We start from the raw sequence: 13,573 nt of genomic DNA, 5'->3' as shown, positions 1-13,573 counted from the left end.
TCAAAGGTTATTTGGGTGTTAATATCTGTTGGCATGAGACCGTCGCCGACCTCATTTAAGAGCTGGACCCTCATGTTAGTAGTCAGCTGTAATCACTCTACCTTAGCCCACAACGGCGAAGTTTTGAGGAATGCGGTTATCTCGTCCGCCACGGTACGTTGCTCAATAAATGGCAACGTCTGATGGAAATCACCTGCCAGAAAAATAACCACTCCCCTCATCAAATTTTATTGCCCTGAATGTCTTGCAAACAGCAATCCAGTGTTTCAATCACTCGCTTGTAGTAACATTGTGCATTCGATCCTCAAGATAAATTTTCTCCATTGCAACAAAGCACTGCGACCACTACTTTTCTGCATATGGACGTTGTTTCCCAAGGTTTTGCGAGAGCTTGGGCACTAAGAGTAATGTTCTACCATTACGTAGCATGGTTGCGGCTATTCCGGACGGTGCAACAGTCAGCGCAACCTTTGTCTTTGCACAATTGTGCCAGCGTTATTATTTGGACGAAAATGTTACCTCAATATATGGCAACATTATACAAATGTTCCATTACACCCTGCAAAATGCTCAATTTCTAAATTATAAAAGAACAAAAAAATGCACCTATTACCTGTTGCATTGTTTTCGCTCATAATTGGTACATTCAATGTAATACATTTTTTTGACTGTTTAACACTTTTCTTTTACTTTATTAAAATACTTTCTAGAAACACTTCTACGTTTTAAGAGGGTAGAATATGTTGCACTTTTGCCAGTTTAGAAGGCTATCGGGGGTGTTGTGAAATCCAAAACAGAATTGCTTAGCTGTCAATTGCAAACCAATTCTGATTTTCATTGGTGTCACAGAATCTGATTGGATTTTCGTCTTTTCGAACATACGCAAAACCAATATTCGAATCAGCTGTGTACTAATGTGACAAAACTTGCAAATGAATGCATTTGAAAGCAATCCTATAAAAGTTTTTAATGAGTTCTGAATTAAAGAAAGATTTTTAGAGATAACATTTATCGAATGAATAAAGACGCTTTTGGATGTTGAACTACGTTTATTACGTTTTGTACATCTAAAATCTTTAAATATCCGGATTTTTTTTCCAAAAACTCAATAATTTAGACATTTCGTGTTTTATTCTTATGTTTTCCCCTATAGAAATAAAGATAAAATAATTCGAAATAATAAAATAACTTGATTTCTTAACTTTCATTTGAAATCTGTCAGCGACTATCTTCTTGCTTTGTTTCTGATAGCAAAATCGATAAAATTGGTTTCCGTGACGCCCAAAACCGACACAAATTCTGTTTCGAATATCAAACCAATAATCGGCCCTGTCGTAGAATCCGATTTTCTTGGTATCGCATTTCAATCCGACAGTTTTTTTCGAAAGGTGTCGCACAATCCGATCTTATCGATTTTCATGTTCGAAACGCATTTTTATAGGTTTAAGGTGTCGCGAATTCCGGGTTTGTAGGTTTTCTTATCGGAAACAAAACGGTCAGACGATCGCTAACGTTTTTATTTTATGTGCCATATTTACACGCTGTAGCTACTATTTCTTATAAAATGTAAGTACATACATACATATATTTTGTCCAAAGTGTTAAATGTAATTCACATTTGAATATTAACATACTATAGATACTATTTCAACATTTCCAGGGGAAAACATAAAAATAGAGGACAAAATGATGTACTGTTGCAGTTTATGGGGAAGTATCACGACATTGCCAGAGGGTTTACCAAACGAGAAAAGGCGCTTGTGGACTCCCTTTGGCAACAATTAGCAGAGTCGCTTAACAGCGCAGGCCCGCCAATAAAGGATGTGAACGGTTGGAAGAAGGTAATCAACAATGCTTTCATATTCATGCTAGTGGAAATCCTATTCCATTTTCCAATTATTTTCTCCTATTTTTAGATATGGACGGACTGGAAAAGCGAAGTGAAAAAGAAGTTAGCGCAGAATAAAATCGTAGCCCGAGCCACTGGTGGAGGATCATTTTCTAAGTATACATTGAACCAAACGGAGGAAACCATTGTACGCATTTGTGGAATGGCTCAGAGTGTTGGAGGGGTTTCGGGACTATCATTTGGTCTCGAGGATGAATATTTAATATCAAGCGATGACGATATCCCTTTAACTTCTGCGAAACGTCCTCGTCTTGACACCTCTATCGCTCAAAACCCTACGCCAAAAGAAACAACAAATGAGCGGCTAAAAAAGTTTCTTGAGTACGACAAAGAATGGAAGCTGGACATATCTAACAAAATGGATGCTATCCTCGAATTTCCAAAAATTGGGAGGGAGACAGACAAGGTTTTAGTTAGCGCGGTTAATAACCTAACACAGGAATTCAAAAAATTCAGCAAAAAAATGCTTGAAGTATTACGCAAACATGAGGAGGAGGAGTATGATCCCTTGGAAGAGTATGGCTGATTTAAAATACGTTAAAATAAAACTATTTGCATATGTACAATGAATTCTATAATTTAATTAATTTAAGGACTTACGTATTTAAATAAACAATTTTATGTTGTGTGCCTTAACAAAAGAACAATAGATTTAAAGCGCGTTTGCTATTTCGTTTCGGATGCGTTGGCCCTCATTTTGCATTCTACCATGTGATAAAATTTCAGAATTTTCCTCGTAAATTTCTGTGGAAACGGTGATAGTTTCTATATTGGGGCATTCAAGGTTATAGAACCGACAGATGTTGTGCAGTGCGCAACAAACATTGGCAATTTTAACCACCTTTTGTGGCTTATATTGCAATGTACCTTGTAAGCATCGAAAGCGACTTTTTAAAAGGCCTATCGTTCTTTCAATCACATTGCGTGCCGAAGAATGAGAACAAGACCGGTTCAATACCATATCCACTGTCTCCTAGTAACCTGGAAGTTCGATCGCCAATTTCGTAATCCCTAAGAAAGTGCTGTCGAACGGTGCTTATGCTCCAAACAAACGCATCATGACTGGATCCAGGATACCTTGCATCTACTGCACGAATCGTCATATTACTGTCGCAAACCTTTGAAAGTAAACACCTATACATTTAATAGTAACTTGGTGCATAAACTTGTTCTATTTCTTACAATCATAGCGTTCATACTGAAGAATCCTTTTCTATTAAAGTAGAGGTGTTCATCAGTGGAAGGCTTTATAACTTTAATATGTGTTCCATCGATGCAGCCAATGATGCCAGGAATTCTATATTTGTTATAAAAATAGTCTTTGGAGTGTTGTTTTTCACTGGCTCCCATTGCAAGTTGTATCCATTGATTACATATAGAATGTTCTAATGTTTTTATCACTCGTGTTAGCATCTTCCAGATATAGTAGCTTCTTTGCCATACTTATGTTTGCATCATTTCCCACTGATCGCTGATATGCGCCTTCGGCCACAAAACGAAGCGTTGCAGCAAGTTGAAGCACTGCGGGAATCGTCGATGAACGTAAGCGTGGCTGAATATTGTCCAATACCATAACAAAAGCTTCTTTGTTTAAGCGATATTGAGCAATAAATCTGCAAATAAGTGAGTTATAAACACATAGCCATTGAAGTAAAGTTTTGTATACGTTGACTGCGGCAGCTCGAGAGGGTTGCTCTTATCTCGCAATATTCGCCGCTTTAAACTGTGTTGCTGCTCCTCCTCCATCATAAGTAATATGGCAATTGCAGCTGCCATAATATATTTCAGTTATTTTCTTTGAATTTTCACAAAACAGTTCAAATAATTTAAAAATGCTCTATTTTTTACAAATAAGCGTAAATTTAATTTAACACATCAATGGAACAGCTGATTCGAATATCGGTTTTGTTCATGTTCGAAAAAAGCTTATTCCGATAGAATTTCGCGACACCAAATGAAACCGATATCGGTTTTCATTTCCGGCAAAACCCAATTCCAAGTCGGATTCTACGACAAGGCCGAATATCTGAACTCATGACACCTACTACTGTTTTTGATCGGTTTCAATTCTGATTCGGACAACTATCAGATTCCACAACACCCCTGTATACTTTGAGAAAAGAACACGCAACATTGACAACTCATGCATAGAGCAGTATAAATGCTACATTTTTGTGAGAAAAGGAAACGCTAAAAGTATCGTGTTTTAGTTGAAAAGTTATGTACAAAGTCCCACATACACTATCCGCGAATTTATGTTTGTCAATTTTCCCATGCGAATAAGACATTTTCTTGCAATAAAGCGTAGCTTTTCACCAAAATTAAAAATCCCTCTAGTTGTTTATCCGTGAAGAAGTAACAAACATATTCACTTACAAAGTTTCGACTATATAATAGTAGTGTGATAATCTATATAAAAATTGTTTTTACTTCCAATATAATAACAAATTTGATATATGAATTTTAATTGTGCGGATGCTTTTGTACTTAAATTAAATCCATATGTAACGTCATTGAATGAAGTTTCAGATGCGAAAATTTCAATAAAACCCATATACTATGTCTTTACTTTTTTATTAAATCGCTTATATCTTTGAAACAAAGCTTTTTATACTCTTGCAACAATGTTGCTAAGGAGAGTATTATAGTTTTGTTCACATAACGGTTGTTTGTAAGTCCTAAAACTAAAAGAGTCAGATATAGGGTTATATATACCAAAGCGATCAGGGTGACGAGTAGAGTTGAAATCCGGATGTCTGTCTGTCCGTCCGTCCGTCCGTCCGTCTGTCCGTCCGTCCGTCCGTCCGTCCGTCTGTCCGTCCGTCCGTCTGTTCGTCCGTCCGTCTGTCCGTTCGTCCGTCCGTGCAAGCTGTAATTTGAGTAAAAATTGATATATCATGGGCAAAATCGGCCTACTGCCACGCCCACAAAATGGCGGAAACCGAAAACCTATAAAGTGTCATAACTAAGCCATAAATAAAGATATTAAAGTGAAATGTGGCATAGAGTATCGCATTAGGGAGGGGCATATTTTGACGTAATTCTTTTTGAAAAGTGGGCTTGGCTCCGCCCCTACTAAGTTTTTTGTACATATCTCGGAAACTACTATAGCTATGTGAACCAAACTCTATAGAGTCGTTTTCTTCAGGCATTTCCATATACAGTTCGAAAATGGAAGAAATCGGATAATAACCATGCCCACCTCTCATACAAAGGTTATGTTGAAAATCACTAAAAGTGCGTTAACCGACTAACAAAAAACATCAGAAACACTAAACTTTACGGAAGAAATGGCAGAAGGAAGCTGCACCCAGGCTTTCTTTAAAAATTGAAAATGGGCTGGCCTCGCCCACTTATGGACCAAAAACCATATCTCAGGAACTACTAGACCGATTTCAATGAAATTCGGTATATAATATTTTCTTAACACCCTGACCACGCCTTCTTCCAATATAACGCTATTTTGAATTCCATCTGATGCCTTTTCTGTATAATATATACATTAGGAACAAATGATAATAGCGGAATAAAACTTTACACAAATACGGTATTTGAAAAATATGTAAATGACGTATAATGAAATCTCGATTATCACTTTATCGTGCGAGAGTATAAAATGTTCGGCGACACCCGAACTTAGCCCTTCCTTACTTGTTATTTCTGCCTTTGGGACGAAGAGCAACCTGAAAGGATTCAAGAGCTGCCATTTCATTCAGAAAAAACAACGGTTTGGGGCGGTTTGTGCGATTGTGAAATTTCGGTCCATATTTCTTCAAACACAATGCTGGTGAGAACGTAACAGTCAGTGGTGACCGTTATCGCCGATCATTAGATGCCTGAAATTGAAGCTCGTTATCTCGGCGGCATTTGGTTCCAACTAGACGGCGCCACTTCCCATACATCGCATTAATCAATAGATTTATCGAGAGAACCCAGCGGTGAGCAGATAATATCAGGTTTGGGGCCGTTAGATTTTTTCGCGCGTATCCCAATTTGATGTCGACTAACATTGAAAAATTGTTAAATTGTTTCCATACATTGATTTTAAGCGAATAATTTCACTTATTATTGTAGCTCAATAATTAGGTACATATTTTTTACGAGATTCTTATAACGAAACCGATATTACAGAAATAAATACAACCAATTTCCATTATCCACAAAGGCAAACGATTTCACTTATTTGGAAATCTATAGTATTTAAGAGAGGTGAGCTTAGTTCGGTAATACTCTTCAGAATTAAATCCATTGAACTAAGTGAATTCTTGTATGTATGTTGATTAACTCTCATTAATATACGAATAAAAATGCTGTCAGACAAGTATCCATATTTCAAACCCTATGTTGTTTTAATTTGTATCATGTGTATAAAAATGCAAAACACATCACTTTCAGGTAATAAAATTTTATTTTGCAATTGCAAAACTATGCGTAATATAACTTCAATGAAAAACCTTTATACCCTGAACAGGGTATATTAAGTTTGACACGAAGTTTGTAACACCCTTTAAAGTTTTTATATAAACGAACAGTATGTTGAGCTGAGTCGATTCGGCCGCGTCCGTCTGTCTGTATATATACGAACTTTCAATCAGTTTTGAAGATATCGTTTTGAAATTTTGCAAACGTCATTTTCTCTACAAGAAGGTGCTCATTTGTCCGAACTACCGATGTCGGACCACTATAATATATAGCTGCCATACAAACTAAACGATCGGAAACAAGTTTTTGTATGAGAACTTTCACATTTGACAATGTATCTTCACAGAAGTTGGCATAGGTTATTTTCTAAGGCAACAGTGTAATCTCCGAAGAAATTTTTGAGATCGTGTTATGAAATATTGTAAATCTGGCATCACTATACTTCTTATTCATTTTACACTGTTCTTATGTATAGTATATTATATTATGTGAACGAGATGGTCATGATGAACTGGTGGCATCATTATTGCTTGCTGGGTTGCCTAATGAGTATCAAGCACTCGTTATGGCTATGGAGAATTCGAAAGCGAAATTAACTTTCGATAGCGTTAAAAGTTTGTTGTTGCAAGATGTCAAATTTGACTGCAGCAAAATCCTGCTGAAAACGCATTATATTCGAAGAATTTACAACAGAAAAAGAATGACAAAAGTTATAATCGGAAAAAGTTTCGTTGTTTCAATTGTGGTCAGGAAGGCCATATGCGTAAAGAGTGTCACAAGTCTTCGAAATCAAAGAAAGTAAATGAGAATGAAGGTAAAAGCAGGACGGCAACGTGTTTGCATTCTCAGAGCGGCGAAAATGTATGGTACGTTGACTCCGGCGGTCACATATGTCAAACGATCTGAAGTTACTTCCGAAGTTGAGAGCAGCAGAGCATAATGAAGTAATTTTAGCTAACAGAGAGCGAGTTCCTGTTAACAGCGCAGGCGAAGTTCCCAGTCTTTGCGCGAATCTTTTGTCGGTTCGGCAAATAACAAAACAAAACAAAAAGGTGATGTTCGAAGGGAATGTATGTAAAATCCTTGATGCTAAAAACAGATAAATTGCAAAAGCGTATGCAGAAAATGGTTTGTACAAATTAGATTGTGCTAAAATTCCAATTGGGAAAGCAATGACAACTATTGATAGTTTTGAACTGTGGCATCGAAGGTTAGGACACATTTGCAAAAACAGCATGAAGCAGGTACAGAATTCAACGCTTGGAGTTAATTACAACGGCGCAAGTGAAAAAGAATGGGGAAGAATTTGGTATACCGGTCCGGGATTTCGGAGATAAAAAGGATATGGTCGGACAGAGGAGATTATCCTGATCAAGGATATATCTAGTTGTAGCCGCAAGAAGCTTATATTTTTCAAGATATTCACGGTTAAAGTTGAAAATTTGCAATATTTTAATTACATGTTTTCTGTATATAAAATTAATTTTGCACTTACATTTTTAACTTTTATATCCACTAGCACTTCACTAATTCGTTTGTAAACGTTTATTTTAAATTATATATTAGAAACACCATTTTAATTCAATTTTTGATTTACTGTTCAAATTTACTTACTTAAAAATAACGAAAGAGCTGCAAACTGTCAAATAATCAGTGTTACCTTATTGACATCACTTGTAAAATAACTAAAGGAAATAAAGTAAACAGATTATACCCCAAATACGAGAATCAACAACCTATAAAAAAATAACCCTGGTCGGTCCAACACCGGGGGTGTACCAAATTTGTTTCGCGTAGAACTCCTTTTTGCGTGGGCGGCCTTCGGGCGCGCTTCAATAAAAATAACCCTGGTCGGTTCAACACCGGGGTGTATCAGACTTTTTTTGCGTTGAACTCCTTTTTTCGTATGGTAACACTGATTATTTGACAGTTTGCAACTCATTTGTTATTCTTAAATAATCATAATTAAACAATAAGTTAAATGTATATTAAAAGCTATTTTTGCACTATATTATATAAAATAAATATGTACAAATGAATTAGTGATGTGTTAGTGTATATAAAATTGAAAAATGTAAGTGCAAAATTAATTTTATATATAGAAAATATGTAATTAAAATATTGTAAATTTTAAACTTTAAACGCGAATATCTCGAAAACTATAAGCTTTCTGCGGCTATATATATTCTTTATCTGGAGAATCTCCTCTATCCGACCATACCCATTTTATTCCCGAAATCCTGGGACGGTATACTAAAGCCGACCCAAAGAATGTATTGTATGTTGTAAGGGTAAGCAAACTAGAATAACAACTAAATCAGCTGGTACTCGTGCTAAAAATTGTTTGGACGTTGTACATTCAGACGTGCTTGGTCCAATTAGCACAAAATCGTTCAGCGGGGCAAGATTTTTGTTGGTGTTTGTTGATGATTTTTCAGGAAAGGTATTTGCTATACCGATTGTATCCAAATCAGACGTATTTGAAAATTTTTAGAAATTTGATCAGTCCGAATATATTTTCAGTGTACTAAAACGGTTTGAATGGACGATTGTAATGCGGTAGCTACGACACTAGATTTGTCGCAAAAGCTAACATTAGAAATGTGTCCAAAAACTGAAGAAAAAAGAAAGAGATGGAAAAGCTTCCATATATGGAAGCAGTAGGTAGTCTGTTGTATGCAGCACAAAATACCCGGCCTGATATCAGCTTCGCAGTCGTTTTTCACAAAACCCCGGCAAAGGTCATTGGCTCGCACTGAAGCGACTGATGAGGTATTTGAAGGGTACAGTCAACAAAGGCATCGTGTTTCGGAAATCAGCTCAAATTTTAACTGGTTATTATGATGCTGACTGGGTAGGAGATCTTCATCAAAGGCGGTCAACTTCTGGTTACGTGTTTATAATGCAAAGTGCAGCTACATATATCTTGGTCATCGCACAGACAGCGAACATTAGCATTATCATCAACAGAAGCCGAGTTAACACCTCTAGTGAGCGCAATGCAAGAAGCGATTTGGTTACATCGGCTAGAGTCGGAACTAGTTCGTGGTGGTACAGAAGGAATAAAAATGTACTGCGATAACAAGGGCGCTATTCACATTGTTCGGAGCAATAACTTTTCTCCCCGAACTAAGCACGTGGACATCAAGGCGAAGTTTATACGAGAGAAGTTACGAGATAAGTCATTGCGGTTGGAATATATTTCAACAAGCGAAATGTTAGCAGATGGCTATACCTGCAGTTAAGATTGAATTTACTAATGTTAAATTGGGCTTAAAGTAAAGTTATGTATCATTTAACATAATTTTTGAATCAACTAATATTATTAGTGTTGTCAGATGTTCCATTAAAGAGAAGTGTTATGAAATATTGTAAATCTGGCATCACTATATTTCTTATTCCTTTTACACTGTTCTTATGTACATATATTATATTCAATAAAGTCAGTCGACATCTTACATTGAAACTGCGTGTACGTAACTCCGTTCAACAGTTCGGTTAACTACAGCATATAGCTGCCATACAAACTGAATGAACGGAATCAAATGCTTGCATGGGAAACTTCGTCATTTGACGATATACATATATTACTAAAGCAAATAGCTTCCATACAAACTGAACACATGGTTACTAAAAGAAATGCACCTGTGAAGGGTATATTAGCTTCGGTGTAGCCGAAGCTAACGTTTTTTCTTATTTTAAACTTTGGATGTCACGTCGATGTGCACTCTTTAGCAATTGTCACCAAATCTAATAGCGGAGAGTACGACTTAACTGCAATTTATATTCGATTTTTTCAATATAAAATAAAAATTCCTAAAAAATTAAAAAAAATAGAAGATATATATTGATGATATATTGATATATATGGTATTGAACATTTGTTTATGGAATGCTAACGGTGTTAACCTGTTAACATAAATTGGAACTTATTAGATTTCAGGATGAAAATAATATTGATGTAATGCTATTGTCAGAAACTCATCTTAGGAACAAAAACAATTTCTTTATACCGGGATTTAGAATCTATCTCACAAAGCACCCAGATGCAGTGCCGGATTAGCCACGTAGCAAGAGCAGCAAATGCTACGTGCCCAGCGAATCAGAGGCCCCGTGCTCCAACTGACCGTATTTAAAAAATATCATTTTAGATGGAGTGTACAATATCCTTGCATGCTTTAAACGCGAAGCGCTTAGACTATGCTTCACTTCCACCTTCCACCTGAGAATCTAAAACTCGTTTTCGTCACGTTAAATCGTAAAAATAAGTGAGAATTTTACGAACTTCTTAACTTTAATGTTCTAATGCTTAATTATAAATATTATAATCGATATAATTATTTAGACTTAGATTTAGTATCTGTACTAGTTACATTTCTACCTTTCAAGCGTCCAGATTTTTATTTTTTTATTAATATCCATTAATTTTTATATCAAAATAAAGTGATATGTATTTCTGCCGAATACCGGTATTGTGAATTTTTATTAATTAAATAAACATTTTCATAAAATAAAATAGAATTTTTATGCTTCATGGCCGCCAAAAGAATATAAGTATAATTATTAAATTTTTACAAAATTTTTATTGAAAATAATTGTTTAGCGATATTCTTGTGACCTTCCATATTATAAAAAAAAAAACATTATTTTATATCATAAAACACAGTAATCAAAATGCTCTATCTAGTGATTTCTTTTTCCAAGCGGACGCTGACCTCTTAACAGGGCAAAATTTTTTAGTTCAGCCCAGCCTTAAGAGCAAGGTGTTTCAGAGTCTCAAGTCATGTTCTGCCATCTGAACCAGTGGAAAGATTTGTTAAGTTCTTGGACATGGCAGGTCATACTGCTGAACAACTCGCTCAAAGTTTACTAGATTTCTTGAGTGAGAGTGACATTAATATCAAAGATTGTCGTGGGCAAAGCTATTATAATGCCAGCACCATGAGTGACTGTTTAGCATCGGAAGGAAAAGTAGGCCTAATTTTTGTTGGATTAATATCTGCATAATGGTGAACATATTCTTTCCAATTTAGTAGGGATTTATTGTTAATATACTGCCGTACATGTCTCGACAAATCGGCCTTTTCAAAAGTGTCAAAACAGATAACTGGGTCATTATGAAGACTCTTCGCAACAGAAACAGCTAGTTCATTGCCTTGGATGCCACAATGGCCAGGAATCCACATCAATTTAATTTTATTTTTGTGTTTAATTAGCAAATCCCTGGTGTGGGTTACTAGAACGCTGTCCTTTTTGAATTTCCAGAGGGCATCAATGGCAGACCGACTGTCAGTACAAATGCAGAAATTGCCCTTGGTTTTCGATGCAATTAAGGCGGCTTGATAGATAGCAAAGATTTCACTGGTGTAGATGGAGCAATGATTAGGCAGGATACCTTTTCTTAAAACATCAAGGTTTTCAGAGACTACTGCAAATGAGGTTGAAAATTTGGTTTTCGAACCATCGGTAAAAATAAAGTTGAAGGCTTTTTGACTTAGCTCAGCTTTATATTCCAGAAAATTTTGCGCGTAAAGTTGTGGACAGGTGTTTTGCTTCTGAAATGTTTGTAAACGGCTTTCAATTGATAAGTCTGACAGCCGCCAAGGCGGGTAGTTTGGGTACACTTTCCGAGTTGGTTTAACTGATACATTTAATTTCTTGGCAGTGATCAGTACACGGTGTATCGCTGAGAGTCGCTTTGGAAGATACTTTCGATTGGAAGCTTTAAGTATTTCGTCAAAGAGGTGGCTGTTATTGCAGCATAAAATTTTGTATATAAGGCTTGCAGTCATGTATTCGATTCTCTCATTTATGCTAGGGAGTCCAGATTCAGTTAGCATATTGTCGACGGGGTGGTGGTGAAGGCCCGTATTAGCTTTTCCGCACCGCTGCGTAATATGGAGCAATGAGAAGATTTAAGCTGCTTTGCTTGGCAACAGGTTCCATAGATTGGCAGCGCGTAGTCAATTACAGTTAAAAATAATGCTTTAACAATATTACAAAGTGTAGTAGTATGAACAAATGATTTTTTAGACGAAAAATATTTTATAATATTGAGGCGTTTGATAAGTTTATTTCTAATATAATTATAGTGAAACCTAAAAGTGTATTTACAATCAAATAAAAACGCCTAATATTTTCAAACTGCTGACATTGCTTACATACACATTGTTATGACATAGTTTTATATTTGGGCAGCATTTTTTCCGACAGATATGCAAGGTATTGCACTTCTCATATGATATAATCGCTCCTGACTGAGCCGACCAGACAGTAATGTCATTAAGGACTTTACAAAAATCGCTCTGAACCGTTTCAAGGCTGTCCTCTTTAGTATATATTAAAACGTCATCAGCATAAATCCCGTAACTTACTTTGTAATTATCTATAATTTGACTTATTTCGTCAAATGCAATAATAAATAACACTACCGAAAGAGGAGAACCTTGAGGAATCCCATTTTGCAAATCATATATCTCGGATGAAATGCCATTTACTCTGACTATAAATTTTCTATTCGTTAGAAAGTTTTTGACAAAGTTATACATTCTGCCACCCACTTTCCACTTTCTTAGTTGCCTTAAAACTGCGTGTGCTCCAATGCGGTCAAAAGCCTTTTGGAAGTCAAGGGAAAGAGCTGTGATGTGTTTTTTACTGGATAAAGCATTCAAACAGAAATTATCGAAAGTTGATAGGGAATCGATGGTACTATGACCGCTTTTAAACCCAACTTGAGTAGAGCTTAACAATTTGTTTCTAGAAGCAAACCACATCGACCTGTGGGCAATTATTTTCTCCAGAACTTTACTATTACATACAAGTAGGGATATGGGCCGAAAACTTGATATATTATCCGCTGGTTTGTTTGGCTTGTGGATGGGAGATACAAAAGCGCACTTCCAACTTTGAGGAAAAATACCAGATGAAAAAATGCTGTTATATAGGTTTATCAGTCTCATTTTAAATGAATCGGGGAGATTTTTGATCATTACGTAAGTAATGCGGTCGTGTCCTGGAGAGGAGCCCTTAACCCTGTTAATGAAATTGTTAAATTCCTCCTTCGTGATTGGATTATCAATTTCTTTTGCAGATAGAAGGAGATTAGGAGGGGAAAAATATATTTCGCTTAACAGGCGAGTTTTGTCAGCTACAAAAGTTTGAGAAAAATTTGTATCGTTTGAATAACCAGACCAGTCCTTAGCAAACAAATTTGCAGCTTCCTTAGCAGATGGTGAGGGGTTA

General features: G+C 36.1%; 1 protein-coding gene across 1 annotated transcript; it reads left to right on the top strand.

Annotated features, from left to right (window-relative positions):
• Window positions 1–1,667: 1,667 nt before the first annotated feature.
• Window positions 1,668–2,435, top strand: LOC120782061. The gene is made up of 2 exons (XM_040114218.1): window positions 1,668–1,841; window positions 1,917–2,435. The coding sequence occupies exons 1-2, from the start codon at window positions 1,707–1,709 to the stop codon at window positions 2,433–2,435; spliced, it is 654 nt and encodes a 217-aa protein (XP_039970152.1). The 5' UTR covers window positions 1,668–1,706.
• Window positions 2,436–13,573: the final 11,138 nt, after the last annotated feature.

The sequence above is a fragment of the Bactrocera tryoni genome, unplaced genomic scaffold, assembly GCF_016617805.1.
Source record: "Bactrocera tryoni isolate S06 unplaced genomic scaffold, CSIRO_BtryS06_freeze2 scaffold_925, whole genome shotgun sequence".
Classification (NCBI taxonomy): domain Eukaryota; kingdom Metazoa; phylum Arthropoda; class Insecta; order Diptera; family Tephritidae; genus Bactrocera; species Bactrocera tryoni.
This window is presented reverse-complemented; position numbering and strand designations above follow the sequence as displayed.